Raw genomic sequence first — 17,195 nt, forward strand, 5'->3', positions numbered from 1 at the left:
GACGACAAATCTAAAGTGTCGTCGCTAGTAATTTAAACTATTTACGACGACATAAGATTTGTCGTCGCAAAAATTATTTTTTTTCCCGTACTTATTAAATATATATAAATTAGAAAAAAATTTAATAATAAAATAAAATAATAAAATTAATATTGTTAATAAATAATTTATATAAAATAGTCAACACAATAATAAAATAAGTCTTAAAAAGTAAATTAATAAAAAAATATTAAAAAAATATTAATAATAAAAAAATAAAAACATATATTTTAATCTCCTAAATTAGCAACATTATCGTCTTCATCCTCGTATTCTTTGTTTCGCTCAGGCGGCGGAGGAACCAACGGTTAGGGACGGTTAACTGGCAAAATATGTTAGGATTCATCGAGCGCATGACTTCCATCATGATCTGCTGGTTGTCGAACATGTTGCATTGCTGGATGTAGAGGTTGTTCAATCAGTTTTTGACATGCTGTGGCAAATTAACCAAAGATGACCCGTTCGATTGCGAAGCAGATAATGAAGTGGAAGCGCTTGAACAATTCCTCTGTGACAATGTCGGTCCCACTCTCTTAGTGTGTCCTCTGCGCTTACCCAAGACTTGGGACATAATCCTCTCCTCATTGACCGCCGTGGATGAACATTCTCCATCAGACTGTATCATCTGCGTTGTTCTTTCCACTTCCATCTGAGCCTACAAAGGTAAATGAAATAAAAATAGTATGATATGTTATGTTAAATATGAAAAAAGAAATAAATTTAAAATTTACTTCCAAATGTCTGTTTTGCGTCCGGATTGATAAAATTTTGTCTATGGCAGTGCATGTAACCCCAATTATCAATTAATGATCTTAGCTCCTAGGTCTCGGGATTTGCCTAATCAAGTTGAACGTGTTAAAATAAATATTAAGCTAAAGTGACAAAAACTGAACAAGTATGCAAATTAATATTACCTTACCGAAACGATACTGTGAGTATGACTTTCTACCATGGAAGCTAGACCACTTTTGACTGTCACGGTATTGTTGATTTGTAACAGATTTTTTCTAGTAATGATCATAGATGAATTAGTAACATACTTAATAATTAAATAAATCAATTAATTATAAGTAAGAAGACATAATGAAATTGAACATGAAAAACATGGGACGTAAAACGATCACAACATGATCTCCATTGCTCTTTTCTCTTAAAGTTTTTAGGAGGATTTTGCCTGACAAAATCCTCATTTTCTGCCCCTCCCATCTTCTGAAAGTGTATGTGCAAGGTAATCTTTCAGTCCTTATAACATTTACTGGCTTTACGGTCGACTACATCTCTAATGATGCCGTTGTTGCGGTCATAGTCAAGGTTAAACCAATCTTGGATTACATTAAAAAATTAACAAAAAATCTTATTTATTGTATCCATAATTAAAAATTTTTAGAACAAATTTTGTTTCAAATAGATACCAACATACGATTTTGAATCCTCCTTTTGTGCTCCTCAGGCATGTCCTTCCAGGCGTTGTAGTGTGGGTCACATATATCTCTTATGTGCAAGCCGACAGCACTGTCAAAATATTTAGTGTTTTTGCCAATCGCCTTCCACAAACCTATCTCGTCAAATAAGACAAAAAACTTCCTATCTTTTTGTACTTTCTCCACTATATCTCGACCTATAGCTACTCCTCGACTAGATTGACGTTGAGATGTCAGCTCTAGAACTGTAAGAATAAAAATAACAAAATTTGATTATAGAAAGTTCGACAAGTAACAAGTTTTGGGCGTATGTGTGATAGCGTATAATACCTGACTGACAATGTGTCGGGAGTCTCGTCGGATCAGGTTGGTCGTATAATACAGAGTCGGCGTATGTAGATACTGGACCAAACATCGAGACGCTGTATCATAAAAAAAAAAATTTATTAGAAAACACTTATGGTTGAAGAGAAGTCATGTTTCCAAAACCTTCTGGAATGGATCCATCTAGCTTATTGCCGCTAAGATCAAGTTGTACAAGGGCAATCATATTCCCAAAAGATTTTGGAATGGGGCCTCCTAATTGATTGCTTCTAAACTCATATCCTAATTGACTGCTTCTAGGATCATATCCTATTTCACCGCCTCTAAGACTAAGGTATTTAAGAGAGGTCATATTCCCAAAAGATTTTGGAATGGGGCCTCCTAATTGATTGCTTCTAAACTCATATCCTAATTGACTGCTTCTAGGATCATATCCTATTTCACCGCCTCTAAGACTAAGGTATTTAAGAGAGGTCATATTCCCAAAAGAGTTCGGAATAGAACCTTGTAATCCATTGCCAACAAGATAAAGGGATTCAAGAGCAGCCAAATTCCCTAAAGCTTCCGGAATGGAAGCATTCAACATAGAATAAGAGAGGTCAAGATGAACAAGGCTACTATAGTTGCACAACCATTGAAATACTGAAGCAGAGAGTAGGTTTACAGAAAGATCAAGGACGGTGAGAAGCTTTGAAGAATTAAACAAAGGAAAAAGACGGAGGAAGTATATTGGGAAGTTTAGAATTACTTAACTTCAAATTTGTCAAGCGGGGAAGGTTGTTGACAACATGCACCCAATCATGAGCCATCCTCATATTTGTGCCGGTAAGGTCAAGCAGTCGAAAAGAAGAAAGACGCGAAATCGACTCTAGGCTTTTTATCGTTAGATAAGTATCACTGAGATCTAGATATTGCAAATTGGATAAATTTCCAAGCTGAGGAGGAATTTCTCCAAGTAGTAAAGCTTTTGAAAGATTGAGGTACCTTAGCTCGCTAATCCTACTGATAAAACTTAGGTTGGTCGTGTTTTCAACTATGAGGCGGAAACCACTCGAGTCTAAATACTTCAAGTAGTGCAAGTCAACCAATGAAGGACAAATTTTTCTTAAAATTTCAACAATCTCAACATCAAATTTCAACAATCTCAAAATTCATAATCTAAAATTCAATCTATAATCCATAATTCAACTATCTCAGGAGCAGAATCTGAAACTCAGACCGGACCACTACGGTAGTGTTAAGACTTGTGCTTGTAGTTGTGTGAGTAATTTATCATAATATAAATTACTTGCTGATGCCTGTAATACAAAATTTAAAGTTTATACTCCCTTTCAAAAAAAAGGATGTTAAGTTTCGACTATTGTGTTAGAATTGAATATCTTTATTTACTTACTCATTCATGTATTTACTTGTTTATAAAGTTTTCTTAAAATACATCATACTGGGTCTTTCGCTCACTTTTCCTCTATTTTTAATGTTTTAACCCCTCCCTCCAGAGTTAGCGGTTTAGATTTACAGCATGACAAGTGGATGCTTTACAATTTTTAAATTCTAAAATTATACTATATATTTGTTTATGATCTGTATTGGTCGGTATTGTCTCTGAAATGTGTAAAGTTTAAATTTATGGACTGTTTTGATATTATTTATAAAAAAAAAAATCTCTGGAGTAAAATATATTGATATTTATGTATTTATTTTTGTGTTTTTATTAAACAATCCAGTTTAATTAAGTTAATTTTTTTTCATTACATTCTAATAATCACAGTCTCATCTTTGTGGTCGTGACACCAAACTTAAAACCAATCATAGGACCTTAAAGAACTTCATAATCATCCATAATTCAAAGAGTACAATTGTCTAAAAGATCTTCAATAATGATGATATATCACAAATCACTCTACATATTTCGATTATTATATGTAAAATTCAGTCTCAACAATTCAAAAGCTTAGATTAAAATTCAGAAAAAAACCGTAAACCAATATCAAGTGGTCCAAGAAATGCATATTAGATCTCTCGGAGCACCCATCAACATGAATCTAAATTCAGTAATGAGCAACCAAAATTTCAAATTTTGAACAGAGAAACCCTTGAATCTAGATATGATTGAAAGAACAAAAAGGCATGTCCGATCTGCAAGGTCAAAAATCAAACACACCAAGCTCGGGAAAAGAAAAACAAACAAAAACCAGATAAAAATCTCACCATTGAAAATCCTTTAAACAAAACAAAGTTTCAACGGATCCGAATAGAAAATGTTAAAAACATAGGAAAAAAATTTGAAGAATTTCAGTAATGGATTGTTACCTCTGGTGAGCGATTGGAGGCTGCGAGGGTTTTTCTAGGTCTCCGTCTAGAGAGAGAAAGTGACGGAGAGAGAGAGAAGATAATTTTGTGTAGGCGAAGACGAAGCTTTGAAATGAGCGAAAATGGGCATTTTATTGGCTGGTTGATGAGTCTCCTACGACTACACGTGGACGGTTTTGATTGGGTTTTTATAGAAAAAATTTTGGACATGTTCTTTTGTGCAAAAAAACTCAAGTTAACGCATTTGTCTCGTGAACTGAATTCAAGTGAGAAGTACGGTGAATGATGTTAATCACCGTTACCTGATCGCTCTCTCCTTCTCGATGCGTGACAGACGGCTGCGATCATTGCGTTACATGCTTGGGCTTGATCTCTATTTTGGTGTTCAGAGATTCCATCTAGCCCATTTTTCTTGGTTCCAAGTTGATTCGGGCCATGACCAGTTTTAGTTGCTTCGGCCCTTTTTAAGGTTTTGGGCCCAATAAGCAAGTGATTTTGGGTATTTAGGAAGGATGAATAAAGAAAAAAAGAAAATATAACACAGTCGGATTTTTACTCCTATTTTTTATTAATATTTTTTTATTAGTATAGTTATTTGATTAAAAAGATTATTAATTAAGAATAAGAGATAAAAAAATCATAATCTATGCACTCTTAAAGGGTATTTGTTTCTTTTCCTTAATAAAAAAGGGAAGAGAAAACTAAAAATGCGATAACTTTAACTTATGGCATGTGTTGGTTCATAATTTTGAATTGAAATTAATTTTTTAAGAGCAAACATTGTAGCAAAAGGTTTGAATTGTTGTAGTTCACGCCTATAAGCTAAACAACAGGTAAATACTTTACTTTTGTGTAATTTTCTTAGAATTATGCTCTATTATTCAAAAAAAATTAAGGGTTATAAGATATAGCATAAATATTTATGTCCCGACATTCCTCTTGGGGAAAATTAATTTGTGCATAGCACTTTAGGAGTTAGGACTACTTAACTATTAACGGCCTTCTTTTTTGGGGACGAAATTCTAAGCCCTCTAAACCCCAACAAACTTACAAAGTAATAGATTTTGGTGTAATTTATTTCATAAGTTATAGTGTTTTCTCTCACAAAAGATTTGAAATTATATTCAAATCTATAAACTAAACGATGCATCAAATTGAGATTAGTTATCCACTAAAAATTAATTGAATCGGATTGACCAATTATTCAGTCAATTGGATCTAAATATGATCATCCCCATAAGACAAAAAGAAGGTCATTTTTATTTGTATCTAAAAAAGAAAAACCGGAGACAAAGTCCGATTATCAAGCTGGAGCTAGAAACAAAAGGGAGGAAATAATAGCACTTTATCGTTACTGCCATTAATATCATGGTGATGGGGTTCCATGGCCCATTGACATCAGAGAATATGTAAAGCTTTTTCTAGCCTATGCTTCAACCTTGATTATAATAATCGTTCATCAGAAAAATATTGTTTATTTTTCACTATATTCGCGGGATATGCCTCTTTTGAAAACATCACAACAAGTCTTCGGTTATCTAAATTTGAAATTTTTGGATAAGCTAGTTCTTCCTCAAAATCTTTTTTCTTTTTTTTTTTTTTTTGATAAATTTTAAAAATTCTCCATGAACTATGTGGGCGTCTGTTGGCTTTTAATGATAAAATAAAAGGCCCTTAGGTGTTTTTTCTGAGAGATTGAATTTTTTTTTCTTACCAACATCTTCTACAAGCGTTACCACTTTGTCAATATCTTTTGTCCCGTGAAGTCTCTCCTCTTTATAGTTGAATTGGTGGGGAATATTCTTCAGAATTTTTTCAGGTATATATGCCCTTTTCAGCTACATGAATGATTACATATTCAGCTCTTTCCTTCTCTATTATTTGAGTCGTGCTTTAAAATAAAAAATAAAAAAAAGGTAACTTTACACACAAATGCATATATGTGTGTACATGAGAGAAATCGAATTCTATATTAATATAGTTAAGAAAAATATGCATCCAGCCAGTAGTCCGATGAATAGTTTAGATTTCCATCAAATGATGTTAGAATTTATACTCTTTTAATTAAACTGTATTCTTTTATACTATATGACAAAATGTTCAATATAAACTCCCATGAAAAAAAAAAACTCTCTCTCTCTTTCTATATAGATATGATGTAAACAAAGTGCGCAAAAATGGGCTTCAAGAATCAAAAAGAGAATCTGTCTCCAATATAATCTTTTACAATGAGAGTGTTTCATTGAAAGGTCCATTTGTTCTGCCACTCTAGCTATATCTCACCGTGACCATCTATAACTACTCCAGATGTGGTTATCTAATATAAATTGACCCTTTCTCACATGATATCATATCACAACTTTTAAAAAAAAAACAAAAAAAAAAATCCTAATTTTTGGGGCAGTACTCACGTGTATGTGTGTATCATAAAAAAGAAAATGGATTTTGTCTTTAAAATCTGTCGGAAACTTTGAATAATGTAACAATATTTGGTATTCAATCTCATTCCAATAGTTGCCCGACAATGAAATGGATCATCTAAGTTCTTCATTCTCCAATCAACTCAATATGTGGCCTATATATATTGTTGGTATTGTATTTCTCACAAATTATATATATATATATATATATATATATAGCTTGTTCTATCACACGATCGTTCCATTGGATTGGACCCAATTGTAATAAGAATTTTTTTAAAAATGAAAAATCTTTGGAAACATTTCGTTCATTTTGAAACCAACCCATAAACTTATTTACCTTTTAGTAATACGTAATAGGAAGATAAAGATAATAGATAATAAATAATTTAAAAGTGCAATTTTAATCTTATATTGGCATAAAAAGCACTTTTATTAATTTTTGATGGAGTTAAAACTCCGTTACTTAATAAAAGTTGATCCCATTAAGTTAGTAGGTGGAACCTATGGTTTTGCTTGAGAGTTCTGGAGTCCCACATGGAAAAATTACTACTCTCAATATGTGTGTGTGGATAATAAAGCCTAAAGTCTTTTTCCATGGGTAATTATATTTTAGGCTTTTTGAAAACTTTCTTTTTTAAATAAATTTTGACTATTTGAATAGTTAAAATTTAATTAGAAAACCTAGTTTAAAATTTTTTATATTCAATTCTTAAAAGTGGAGCTTTTTCTACTTTGGCTTTTTGAACGTTTAAAATTTTCTGAATTTTAACTATGAAATTAGTTAAAATTTAAGAAATAGAACATTTTAGACTTTTTTCTTTTGCTAAATTGATTGGAACTGATCAGTTAAAAAATGATCATTGTCGGTAGGTTAACTGACCGATTTCTTTAATTATCGGTTTGGTTTCGGTTCTTATTTTCTAAAAGTGATTGAACCGATCAAAATTGTGGGTTTCAAACCAATGAACAACCCTAGCCCTACCTATCAAGTACAAAAATTTAAGGGGGCGTTTGGTATGCAATAATCTTAAGGATGGGAATGAGAATGTGTAATATTACCATATTTGGTACAAGAATTATGATTTTTAAATTCCCAGGAAAGTGATTACCATGGGATTCACTTTTTCTCATTTTGAGGTAATTTGAATACCACCCAACATGGTGTTATTCAAATTTTTTGGTAGAAAAAAAATCTTGGTCACAACAAGTTTTAACCCTCAAACACACCCACTAAGAAAAACATTAACGAATGTATTTATGAATAATCTAGCTGCCACTTTGTAGTAAATATAGGATGTATCTTTGCATAGCTAAAATAGAATCTATATACGCTGTCTTATTTTTTTTTTTTTTCCTCATTGATCGTCCTCTGAGTATTATTTTGACAACTCATTCAATGGCTCAAGTATTTTTAGGATTAATATTTTTATTATATGATCAATTTTTAAATTTAGATTATCTGACTAAATAGTATTAAGTGGAACTATTAATAAGGTCGTAGAAAGCCGCAAATTGAAGTAGCGAAAACACTCGTCATTAATGTGTTTTTAAATGAAACGTCGTAATACTGAAATATTATACAAGCCCAACAAAATATATGATGGTTATAAATACACAATATTAGTAGTGATTGAGTGACTGTTTTTAATATCATATATATAAGAATTGTCTTAAGTTTAAGATAAAACGAATCAAGTACATGTTACTATATATCTATTGATAACACTCTGTTTTAATGTAATCTAATACATGTTAGACGGACATACGAAGAAAGTAATATATACAAACAAATATATATATATATATAAACATATATATATATATGTCATGAATGGATGTTGAATGGTAAAAGATGTAGGGTGAGGAATTGGAGAGAATATAGACAGGCCAATCCACGCATAAGATGTAGGGGGCTGACAGTTTCAGAAGAATGCGGTGGAATTGATAGTTTGCTCTGTATTCATGCAGAGAAGGCAATAATTGCACTAGTTGAAGTTAGAGAAACAAATAGCTATTGCTTGGGTTAAGGATATGGACCAACTTGATGTGGCTAGGACCATTTGACACGTCTCTTTCTCACTACAAAACCATGTCCCATTTGCCCATGCAGTTTTGTTTATATATACACACACATTTATATATTTAGAGAGACTTGTATGTATGACGAGCTACATATATATAAAAACTAGTTGTATATATTAAGCAACTATATTTAGCTACTCAGATTTTATCATCTTATGTGCATATGTTTTCTCTAATTATAATCTAATTTTAAACGATAATAACTAGCATCATATTAGATAGAATTTCTATATCTCATCATATATACACACAGATATATATATATGTATGATTTCTGAATGCACTGCTAGCTAGGGACCCCATGTAATTGTACATCTGGCCATCTAGTGAGATCTGGGTTAGGATGCTCTGTGGAGAAAGAGAGAGGGAGAAAGTAACCACTCAACTACGTACTGCAATTTGGTAATTTTGCAGGCCAGTGAGCAATATGTTTGATTGCTGTACTATATATATATACACACTCACAACAATGAGGGTACATATAAATATAGCTAGCTTGTTGGTTAGACATACTCTTTGAATATCTCTTCTGATTCCTCATAATTGTAGACGACAATTGGGCTATATATGAGTTTTTCGGATGCAAAAGTGATTCTCCAAACAGTTATCAATTTAGGATTCCCATAAGAATATATATATATATATATATATATTATGTGTATATAATATATATACACACACAACGGGCATTTATAAAGTAGTACACTGCCTATCTAGCTACCATATATGTTGACAGCAATATATATATATATATATATATATGTCTTGAGTACTATTAAACATTGAACCATATATATCATCTTTTATTTAAAAAATACAAGGGTAATGAAGTGAGAGTGAGAATTATTTTTTCCGTCCCGTATGTTTATAGGGCGGAACACAGTTTTAGGGTGGGACGGCTACGTGCTCCGCCTCAAATCCGTCCCTTGCCATCCCTAATAATGTAAATAATTAAGCAGTTAGATTGGACGATTTTATAGATGTAATGTATTTAAATGGGTGGCCAAAACAAAATGGCAAGTAAGGTTGGCTTTATTAGTTTATAAAATAATAAATATTCAATATGATCAATATATAAGAAGCTTTCAGTTTCAGTAGAATTGAGAATTGAGAAACAATTAAAAAGAGTAAAAGGTAAGACTGTTCCTTTTAAGCAAAAAGGAACAAAATGCATGCAAATAAGACTTCAGTGCTGTGTTTTGGAATGAATATAAATAAACGAAAAATGACGCCATAATAGTGAATGAACAGTGAGTCTCAATCATACGCTTTGCGCTTCTGGTTCTTTTGTTTTTCTTCTTTTTTTTTTTTTTTAAATATCTATCTCATGCAGTTCCACCTGTCAACCTCACATGTTTGTACTATGCCACTGCTTTCCATGTCACTAATGCCATCACCAAATTTGTCTTCTTTTTTTATTTTTATTTTTCGCATTTATAACTCGTCTTCTTAATTTCTCTCTTAGGAGGAAAAATAAAAACTTAACTGAGAAGAAAAGTTAGTTTATCAAGTTCCCAAATTAGATGTTTGATGAATTAAGAAGAAGAAAAAAGAAGAAGAAGAAGAAGAAGAAGCAGATGTTGCCAAAGATGTGGTACAATTTGTGTGCATGGCCGTGTCTATGTAATTTGCTTTATAGTTTAGAATAAAACAAGATTTACAAACTGACAATAGTACTATAATAAGTCACGCAAATCAAAACATGTCTCTTTACGGAAGGCCACAAAAGAATTGGCCAGAGAGGAGAAGTGGAGAACCATTACATTTTCGTCCTATTATTTCTCTTCTCACACTTTGACTAACTTTAGATTATATTCTATTAATTGTAGATGAGCGTCTAATTCCTTTGCTAATCATGTATATCTCAATACTTCTAAAAGAACTTTAAAAGATCTACAACTGATCAACAAAATTAATTATTTTGTAAGAACACACACACATATATATATATATATATATACATGAAATCAGTCTTAGTGGTTGTGACTATTATACAATTGAAATTCCCATATAAATGATCTCATTTATAATTGTTTGATGGAAAATCTGGGCCATATAATATATTCATATAATTCTTTAGATATAAGGGTAATCTCTAGAACTTTGGGTGCAACCACATGCATGAAGGGGATACAGGAAGCTTCTACATTAAAGAAGACACTATTGTGTTTTTCTTTTTCGTTTTTATTTAATTTTTTTCTTTCCCTTCCATATGGTATTTAGAATAGGATACCAAAAAAAAAAAGAAAAAAAAAACAATAGATTTGGGAAACAAACAAAAAGTAGTAAATATTTAATCTGGTCTTTATAGGAGTTCTAATTTAGGGAGGCATAGTTGTTTGGAAACTTCAAAACAAATACTTATGGGGCACGTATGGGAACTCAAAAAATCTCGATCTCGCTTTCCAACCACACACACTCGTGCACTCTTGGAGACAATAATTTATCACCATATATATATATAGACGACTGGTCAAAGGAAATTGAGACTCTTCATTAATATGATATAATATTAATATAATATAACATGTATTATTATTATATATATGTGTGTGTGTGTGTGTATTATAAGCTAACTTCATAGGAAGTAAGGAAACCCGTATAATTTATTTGATGATTAGAAAAATAAAAACATGGATATTTTCCTTCATAATTATATATAGTCACTAGTCACTTTTCATTTCTTAGTCCATGACTAAATGCAACACTAAGAATATATTTCTTTTAATTTATTTAGGGGTATTTAGAATGCTTATCTTCGTGTATACATTAACTAAAGAATATTGATGGATATAGCTGAGACCTAAGAGAAGATTTCGCTCTCTCAAATTGTGTTTGGTGCAATATATAATCTCGCAGAGATCTTCTCTCTCAGAGGGACAAAACCAATTAGAAAGACAGTACAAAACCCAATACTCATTTATTTGTAGGGAGAAGGAGACCTAAGGGAGTAATAAAAATTAATAGGCTTAAGATTACGATTAGTTAGAAAATAGGTTAATTTAGTGTAATTCAAGATTTACACCTTATTAAAATGTCAGACTTGCCCCTCTATAAAAAATAAAAATAAAACTAGAAAAAAACCAAAAATTCTCTCCCTCTCTTCTCCCCTCATGGTATTTCTCTCTCTCTTCTCCCTTCGTGGTATTTCTCTCTCCTCGAGACTGCTCAATCTCTCCGCCCTTTCCACCTGAGTGCCATTGACGCGAACGCCATTGATCTTCTCAGCTCGACGGAGCAACTGCAAGAGAGATCCACTCATCTCCTCGGCTTCGTGACGAAGCAACCGCGACAGAGAAATAATCCGTTGGGCCACATGGATCTCTTTCTAGTCTTGATGTTGATCGCGATCTCAACTAACTTCGAGATCTGATTTTGCTATAGAGACGGTCGTAGCAAGAGATATCATCTTCGCAAGTCATTATTTTAGTTTTGATCATTTGAGTTTATTTTGGGTTTGTTTGTTTGTTATGAATATATTGATTATCTGTGTGGAATTTCTGAAAAAAAAAAAAAATGTAAAACTGTGTTTGTTGATTTTCTTTTTTGGGATATCAGAAGAGAAAGAGAGAGAAGGAGAGGGAGCCGTTTGGTGACGAGAGAAGAAAATAGAGAGAAGTCGAAGGCTCCAGAAAGAAAAGAAAAAAAAAACAACAAATCCTATAAAAAGGGTAAAATTGGAAGATAAAAGGTTTAAAACTGTAAATGGCCTATTTATTTTTAACACTCAATAAATAAGTTATTTACTTCTACAAGTTTTAAATGTTGGCCTATATACTGCAATTTCCCTTATTTTTGTATTTAAAATATTATATATATAGGTATACACAACACAATGCAAGTTTTTCCAGGGTGGTGTGTACGTTCTTTATTAAATGAACTATACCAAACTATATTTATCAAGTATTTCCCTTTTCATTTCTGTTTTTCACCAAACACCAAATTGATGAAGTACAACAATTATGAACGCAAGATTAGTTTATAAGTAAATAGGGTGCACTTTTTCAAAATGGCGAATGGTCAATATATAGCTCCCCAAGAAGGAGTACTAGTTCTTTTGCTCCTCATCTAAAACGACTACTTGTTATTATGGGTTGCGCAAAACTAAAATATATGTTGGTTATTTCTAGGATATATATATATATATATTAACTACAGATTAATTCAAATGAGTTTGAAGTCAACTATACCATCTAGTTAAGATCTTTTTAGTTTTCCAACTTTCATTTGTTCAAGGCTGTACTAGAGTCTATGCATATGGTCTAATATTTCAACTCATTTCTTTCTCAACAATCATATTTCAGACATTATAATATTTACACAAACATACATACACACACAAATATATATATCTATACATATATAGACTGGATTTTGTCCAATAACTTGATGATCTTGAATTCTAATATGAATCATGAGCAAGCAAATTATTTAAGGTTGTCTTGTCCTATTCCCAACTATTTTTTTTTTTAGTTTTCACCTAATTTATATATATCTTCACTGCCTACTAATTATACAACTCTTCCTCATTAAACATTTAATTTTCTCTCTCTTTCAATATCTCCCTCTTACACACAACCACATTACATTAATTATTGAAGACATCATGAATTTATATATATATATATATATACATACATATATATATATATGCCGTACGTGGAGTTAGGAGAAGGATCTAGTACATGGGAAAAGATGCTTGCTATCTAATTTGTAATAGTACTCGTGACTAAAACTTGCACATGATCATATAATATTATGTTAAACAAAACTCTCTTTCAATTAAACGCATAAATTTCTTTTTGGCCGTCGCTATCCCTGCCGGCTTCATCACCGGAACTTGTTTTTTGACCACTAGCTTTTTGCAGTTGGCTATCGTTTTCAACCTCATAGTTGAACTACCACGTGTCACACTAGTGTTAATTTGCAAAAGTAATAAATATGCATTTTGTTTCCAATGAATGTATGTGTAATATTGTGTATGTGTGTATGCATGTATATATGTGTATTTATGTGCTTACTATAGGTTCCACGTGTCGTGACATGGTTAAATTGCTTGAAACTTCTATTGGTTCTTTTTGGGGAGTCTACAGAATTCACAAAGTCTCTACACACCAGTCCACTAAGTGAAAAGTTGAGTAAATATTTGCATGTATGCTTTAATCAGAGTGGTAATTTCAATCATTCACACACAACATGACTTGAAATTCAGACAGCGTTTGTGGGGTTAAGTTTATTAGTCGTGTGTTCTGGTGTAAATGATCATGGCCGTTTTATTGCATATTTACTTCAGTCTTAAGTTCTAGTCATATATACCTAGAATAGCTTGAAAATTAACGTTTTGCGTGCCTGAATTGTTGGGTGAGAAATTAAATTTTATAACACGTAGATGCCATTTGGTGTGTCCTTTTTTCTTTTATAATTCTTTTCTAATTTAACTTTATTGAAATCAATGTTAATGACTTAACTATTTTTGTACGAGCATATTAATCAAGTGTTTAATGCGCAATTTATAATGCAAAACTGCCGACAGCTCTTATATATAGGTATGTATATCTGCATATTTTTTGCTAAATATTATGTCCGTTTATTTATTTATTTGCTACACTTTTTAATCCAAATGCGCAAACTTTGCTGTTTATTTATAAATGATGTGCTGAGTAATTAAACACAAATGGACTCCCATGTAAAACCAGTCAATGTCAAATCATATTGTTAGCTCAACCTTCACCCTCTAGTTATTAAATGCTCATATATAGCTTCATGTGCGCTATAGTCTATATATACATGTATATAGGTACACATATATAGATATGTAATACATGATAATAATCTGTAAATAAAATCCAAAAGATGTATAAGAAACATTTAACACGCCCTTCAACGCAAAGGCCGGATGGGGTACTACTACTGATCAATGAGAGCCTGGAAAAAAAAAAAAAAAAAAAAAAAAAAAAAAAAAAAAAAAACAAAGACCTCTTTGCTAATTGCTTGAATCAAGATGCACAAAATCTAGTATATAGTACCATAAAAAAGAAATTAAACATTTGTTTAATTGGAAAATAATTATATACAAGAGAATGTTCTTTTCTTCTCTCATATTTTCTTTTTTTCTCTTTGAAGACAACCTGCAAGCTTATAAGTCTAATCTCTGACTTTATCTTCTCAACATGTCCTTTTCTTTTCTTGCTTTGCAGATGGGTAAAATTCCTTGACTTCTTTTTTTTTTTTACATTTTCTTTTACACTCACTCGTTCTTTACCTTTGTTCTTTTACATTTCAAAGTTACCTCTTATCTCTCTCTCTCTCTCTCTCTCTCTCTCTCTCTCTCTCTCTCTCTCTCTCTCTCTCTCTCTCTCTCTCTCTCTCTCTCTCTCTCTCTCTCTCTCTCTCTTAAGTGTTTATATCTATGGATCTGCAAGTATATCTATATATATATATATATCTATATGTATATCATTCTAGCTTGTATTTAGCTGATACCTGAGTTGTGCTTTATAATTCTTTGTTTTTCCCCAAAAAAAAAAAAAAAAAAAAAAAAAAAAAAAAAAAAAAAATCTATGAGTGGCCATGACAAACCCTCAATCCAATAATCTCTTCAGTGGTTGGATTAACTTCAATATGCCTCTTCATCCTCACTACTACTCTCCTCATCTCACTTCTACTTCTTCTTCTTCTTCTTTGAATAATAATTATAATTATAGTAGTAATAATAATAATAATAATCTCATGAATATTGTTAGCAACAAATTATTAGTATCTCCTTCTCCTAATTTTCTGCAAAATCACCACCAAAACTACAACCACTACTCAACTAGACCTTCCTCACCTCCTCTCAAGGAAGCCCTTCCTTTGTTAGACAGCTTGAGAGTACAAGATCAAGAATTATCTTACACTCAGCTCTCAAGTACCGGTACTGAAACAGATGAAATATTAGGAGATCATCATCATCATCATCGTGATTGTAATGATGGTGGTGGTGATGATGACGATAAGAGTGTGACTGTGGCTCTTCACATAGGCTTGCCATTTCCAAGCCCTAATTCTGAAGTAGTGGGATCCATGGAGAAAGAACTAGGATCAGCTGTGAGTACTGTTGATCCTAAGCAGATTAGCAAGGGTATAACTTCTTCTAATGCTACTCAGCAGTACTGGATTCCTACCCCATCTCAGATTCTTGTTGGTCCAACTCAGTTCTCATGCCCTATTTGCTCCAAATCCTTTAACAGATACAACAACCTCCAGGTACAATTAATTATTTATTTCTTGTTAAATCTCAATGCTTTCCTTTTTTCCGATCTTCATTTCTTTCTAATTAATCTTTTTTTCTTGTCTCTGCAATTATTATAAATTAATCTAGCTAATTAGTTACTACTTTATTTTCATTATTAACAGTCCAACTGAAATTAGAAACTACAAGATCTAATTGATTAGAAAGTTCTAAAATAATTAGTTTGCTTCTACAGAAGTGTCTGGGATGAGGGTTTCTCTCTCTCTCTCTCTCTCTAATTTTATTTTTATAGTTCTTTTGACTTCTTGTTCTTCTTTCATATGTATTATTAAGTCCAGCTTATAGTACTACACTTTATGTATTCAGAACAGGAATCATAGAGATTCTGATATTTCAACTTGTTTAATAATTTTAGCGATTAATGAATGTTCCTTATGCTTCTTCTCTGTGTGTGTGTGTATGTGTGTGTGTATATATATATATATATATATATGTATATATATTATAAATGCTTTGAATAATGTGCTACACTTATTCCAAGTCATGGAGTTAATCATATCAGGTGAAACCAGGGTTTCAGCTGATCATCTTCATGATGAAGAAGAGCCCATGAGCCAGTAGTACTACTTTAGCTTTCTATCTGATATCATACAGTATTAATATTGAAAAACAATATGTAGTACAGTATTTTTTGCGTAGAAAACAACAAAGTTATTAGTTCAAATGCTTTTGGCATCAAAGAAACCCAGTGGATTCAGATTTTCAGTAGTGATCTGATCATCACAGTCTTTTAACAACCACATGTCTACACCCAACAGTAGGATTAGCACATGCATATGTATTTCTTGTCTGCTGCAAGTTTAATTTGATACAAAATACCTTCCTTATAACTATATATATATATTCAGTATATGTATATGTTGTGTATATATAATTCCCTTTTGTTCTTTAATTTACGTATGTGGTATATATTAATTCTACTTTGTGACTTAAACGAACATGTGGTAAATGATCGTATTAAATATGTGTTCCAACATAAACTTAATATTATAATGCAAGTAATCATCATAACTAAATTTTCTTTTGCTTGAAAACCTCAATATTATTTAATTAGTAACTGGCCAGTCTCCCTTGAAAAAGAAACTAATAAAAGTAAAACTACCAGCTGGTCAGTGAAGTTAAGAAGAGTACTGTATCTTCTATCCAAAAAAAAAAAAAAAAATCATCATAACTAAATTTTCTTTTGCTTGAAAACCTCAATATTATTTAATTAGTAACTGGCCAGTCTCCCTTGAAAAAGAAAATAATAAAAGTAAAACCACCAGCTGGTCAGTGAAGTTAAGAAGAGTACTGTATCTTCTATCC

At 31.8% G+C, this 17,195-nt stretch overlaps 2 protein-coding genes across 2 annotated transcripts in view; one reads left to right on the forward strand and one right to left on the reverse strand.

Moving 5' to 3' along the window:
* Positions 1-272: 272 nt before the first annotated feature.
* On the reverse strand, positions 273-4,219 carry LOC112092874. Its single transcript, XM_024170075.1, has 5 exons — positions 4,095-4,219; positions 1,791-1,882; positions 1,452-1,705; positions 954-1,046; positions 273-694 (listed from the first exon to the last, which is right to left on the reverse strand). The coding sequence occupies exons 2-5, from the start codon at positions 1,873-1,875 to the stop codon at positions 458-460; spliced, it is 669 nt and encodes a 222-aa protein (XP_024025843.1). The 5' UTR covers positions 1,876-1,882; positions 4,095-4,219; the 3' UTR covers positions 273-457.
* A 10,813-nt stretch (positions 4,220-15,032) lies between these two features.
* Positions 15,033-17,195, forward strand: part of LOC21395737 (zinc finger protein WIP2) — a 26,048-nt gene continuing 23,885 nt past the window's right edge. The window contains exon 1 of the mRNA XM_010089943.2: positions 15,033-15,844. Coding sequence (XP_010088245.2) covers positions 15,170-15,844 — 675 coding nt within the window. The 5' untranslated portion in view covers positions 15,033-15,169. The remainder of the gene's footprint in view (positions 15,845-17,195) is intronic.

This window comes from Morus notabilis, unplaced genomic scaffold (assembly GCF_000414095.1).
Source record: "Morus notabilis unplaced genomic scaffold, ASM41409v2 Scaffold657, whole genome shotgun sequence".
NCBI lineage: Eukaryota > Viridiplantae > Streptophyta > Magnoliopsida > Rosales > Moraceae > Morus > Morus notabilis.

Bases quoted from the DNA above. Each gene is read 5' to 3' on its own strand.
- LOC112092874 (XM_024170075.1), bottom strand. From the start codon at position 1,875: ATGTTTGGTCCAGTATCTACATACGCCGACTCTGTATTATACGACCAA. The intron at 1,047-1,451 runs GTATCTATTTGA...GATCATTACTAG, and splicing joins GGATTCAAAATCGTATGTTG to AAAAAATCTGTTACAAATCA. The intron at 695-953 runs GTAATATTAATT...TTACCTTTGTAG, and splicing joins CACAGTATCGTTTCGGTAAG to GCTCAGATGGAAGTGGAAAG.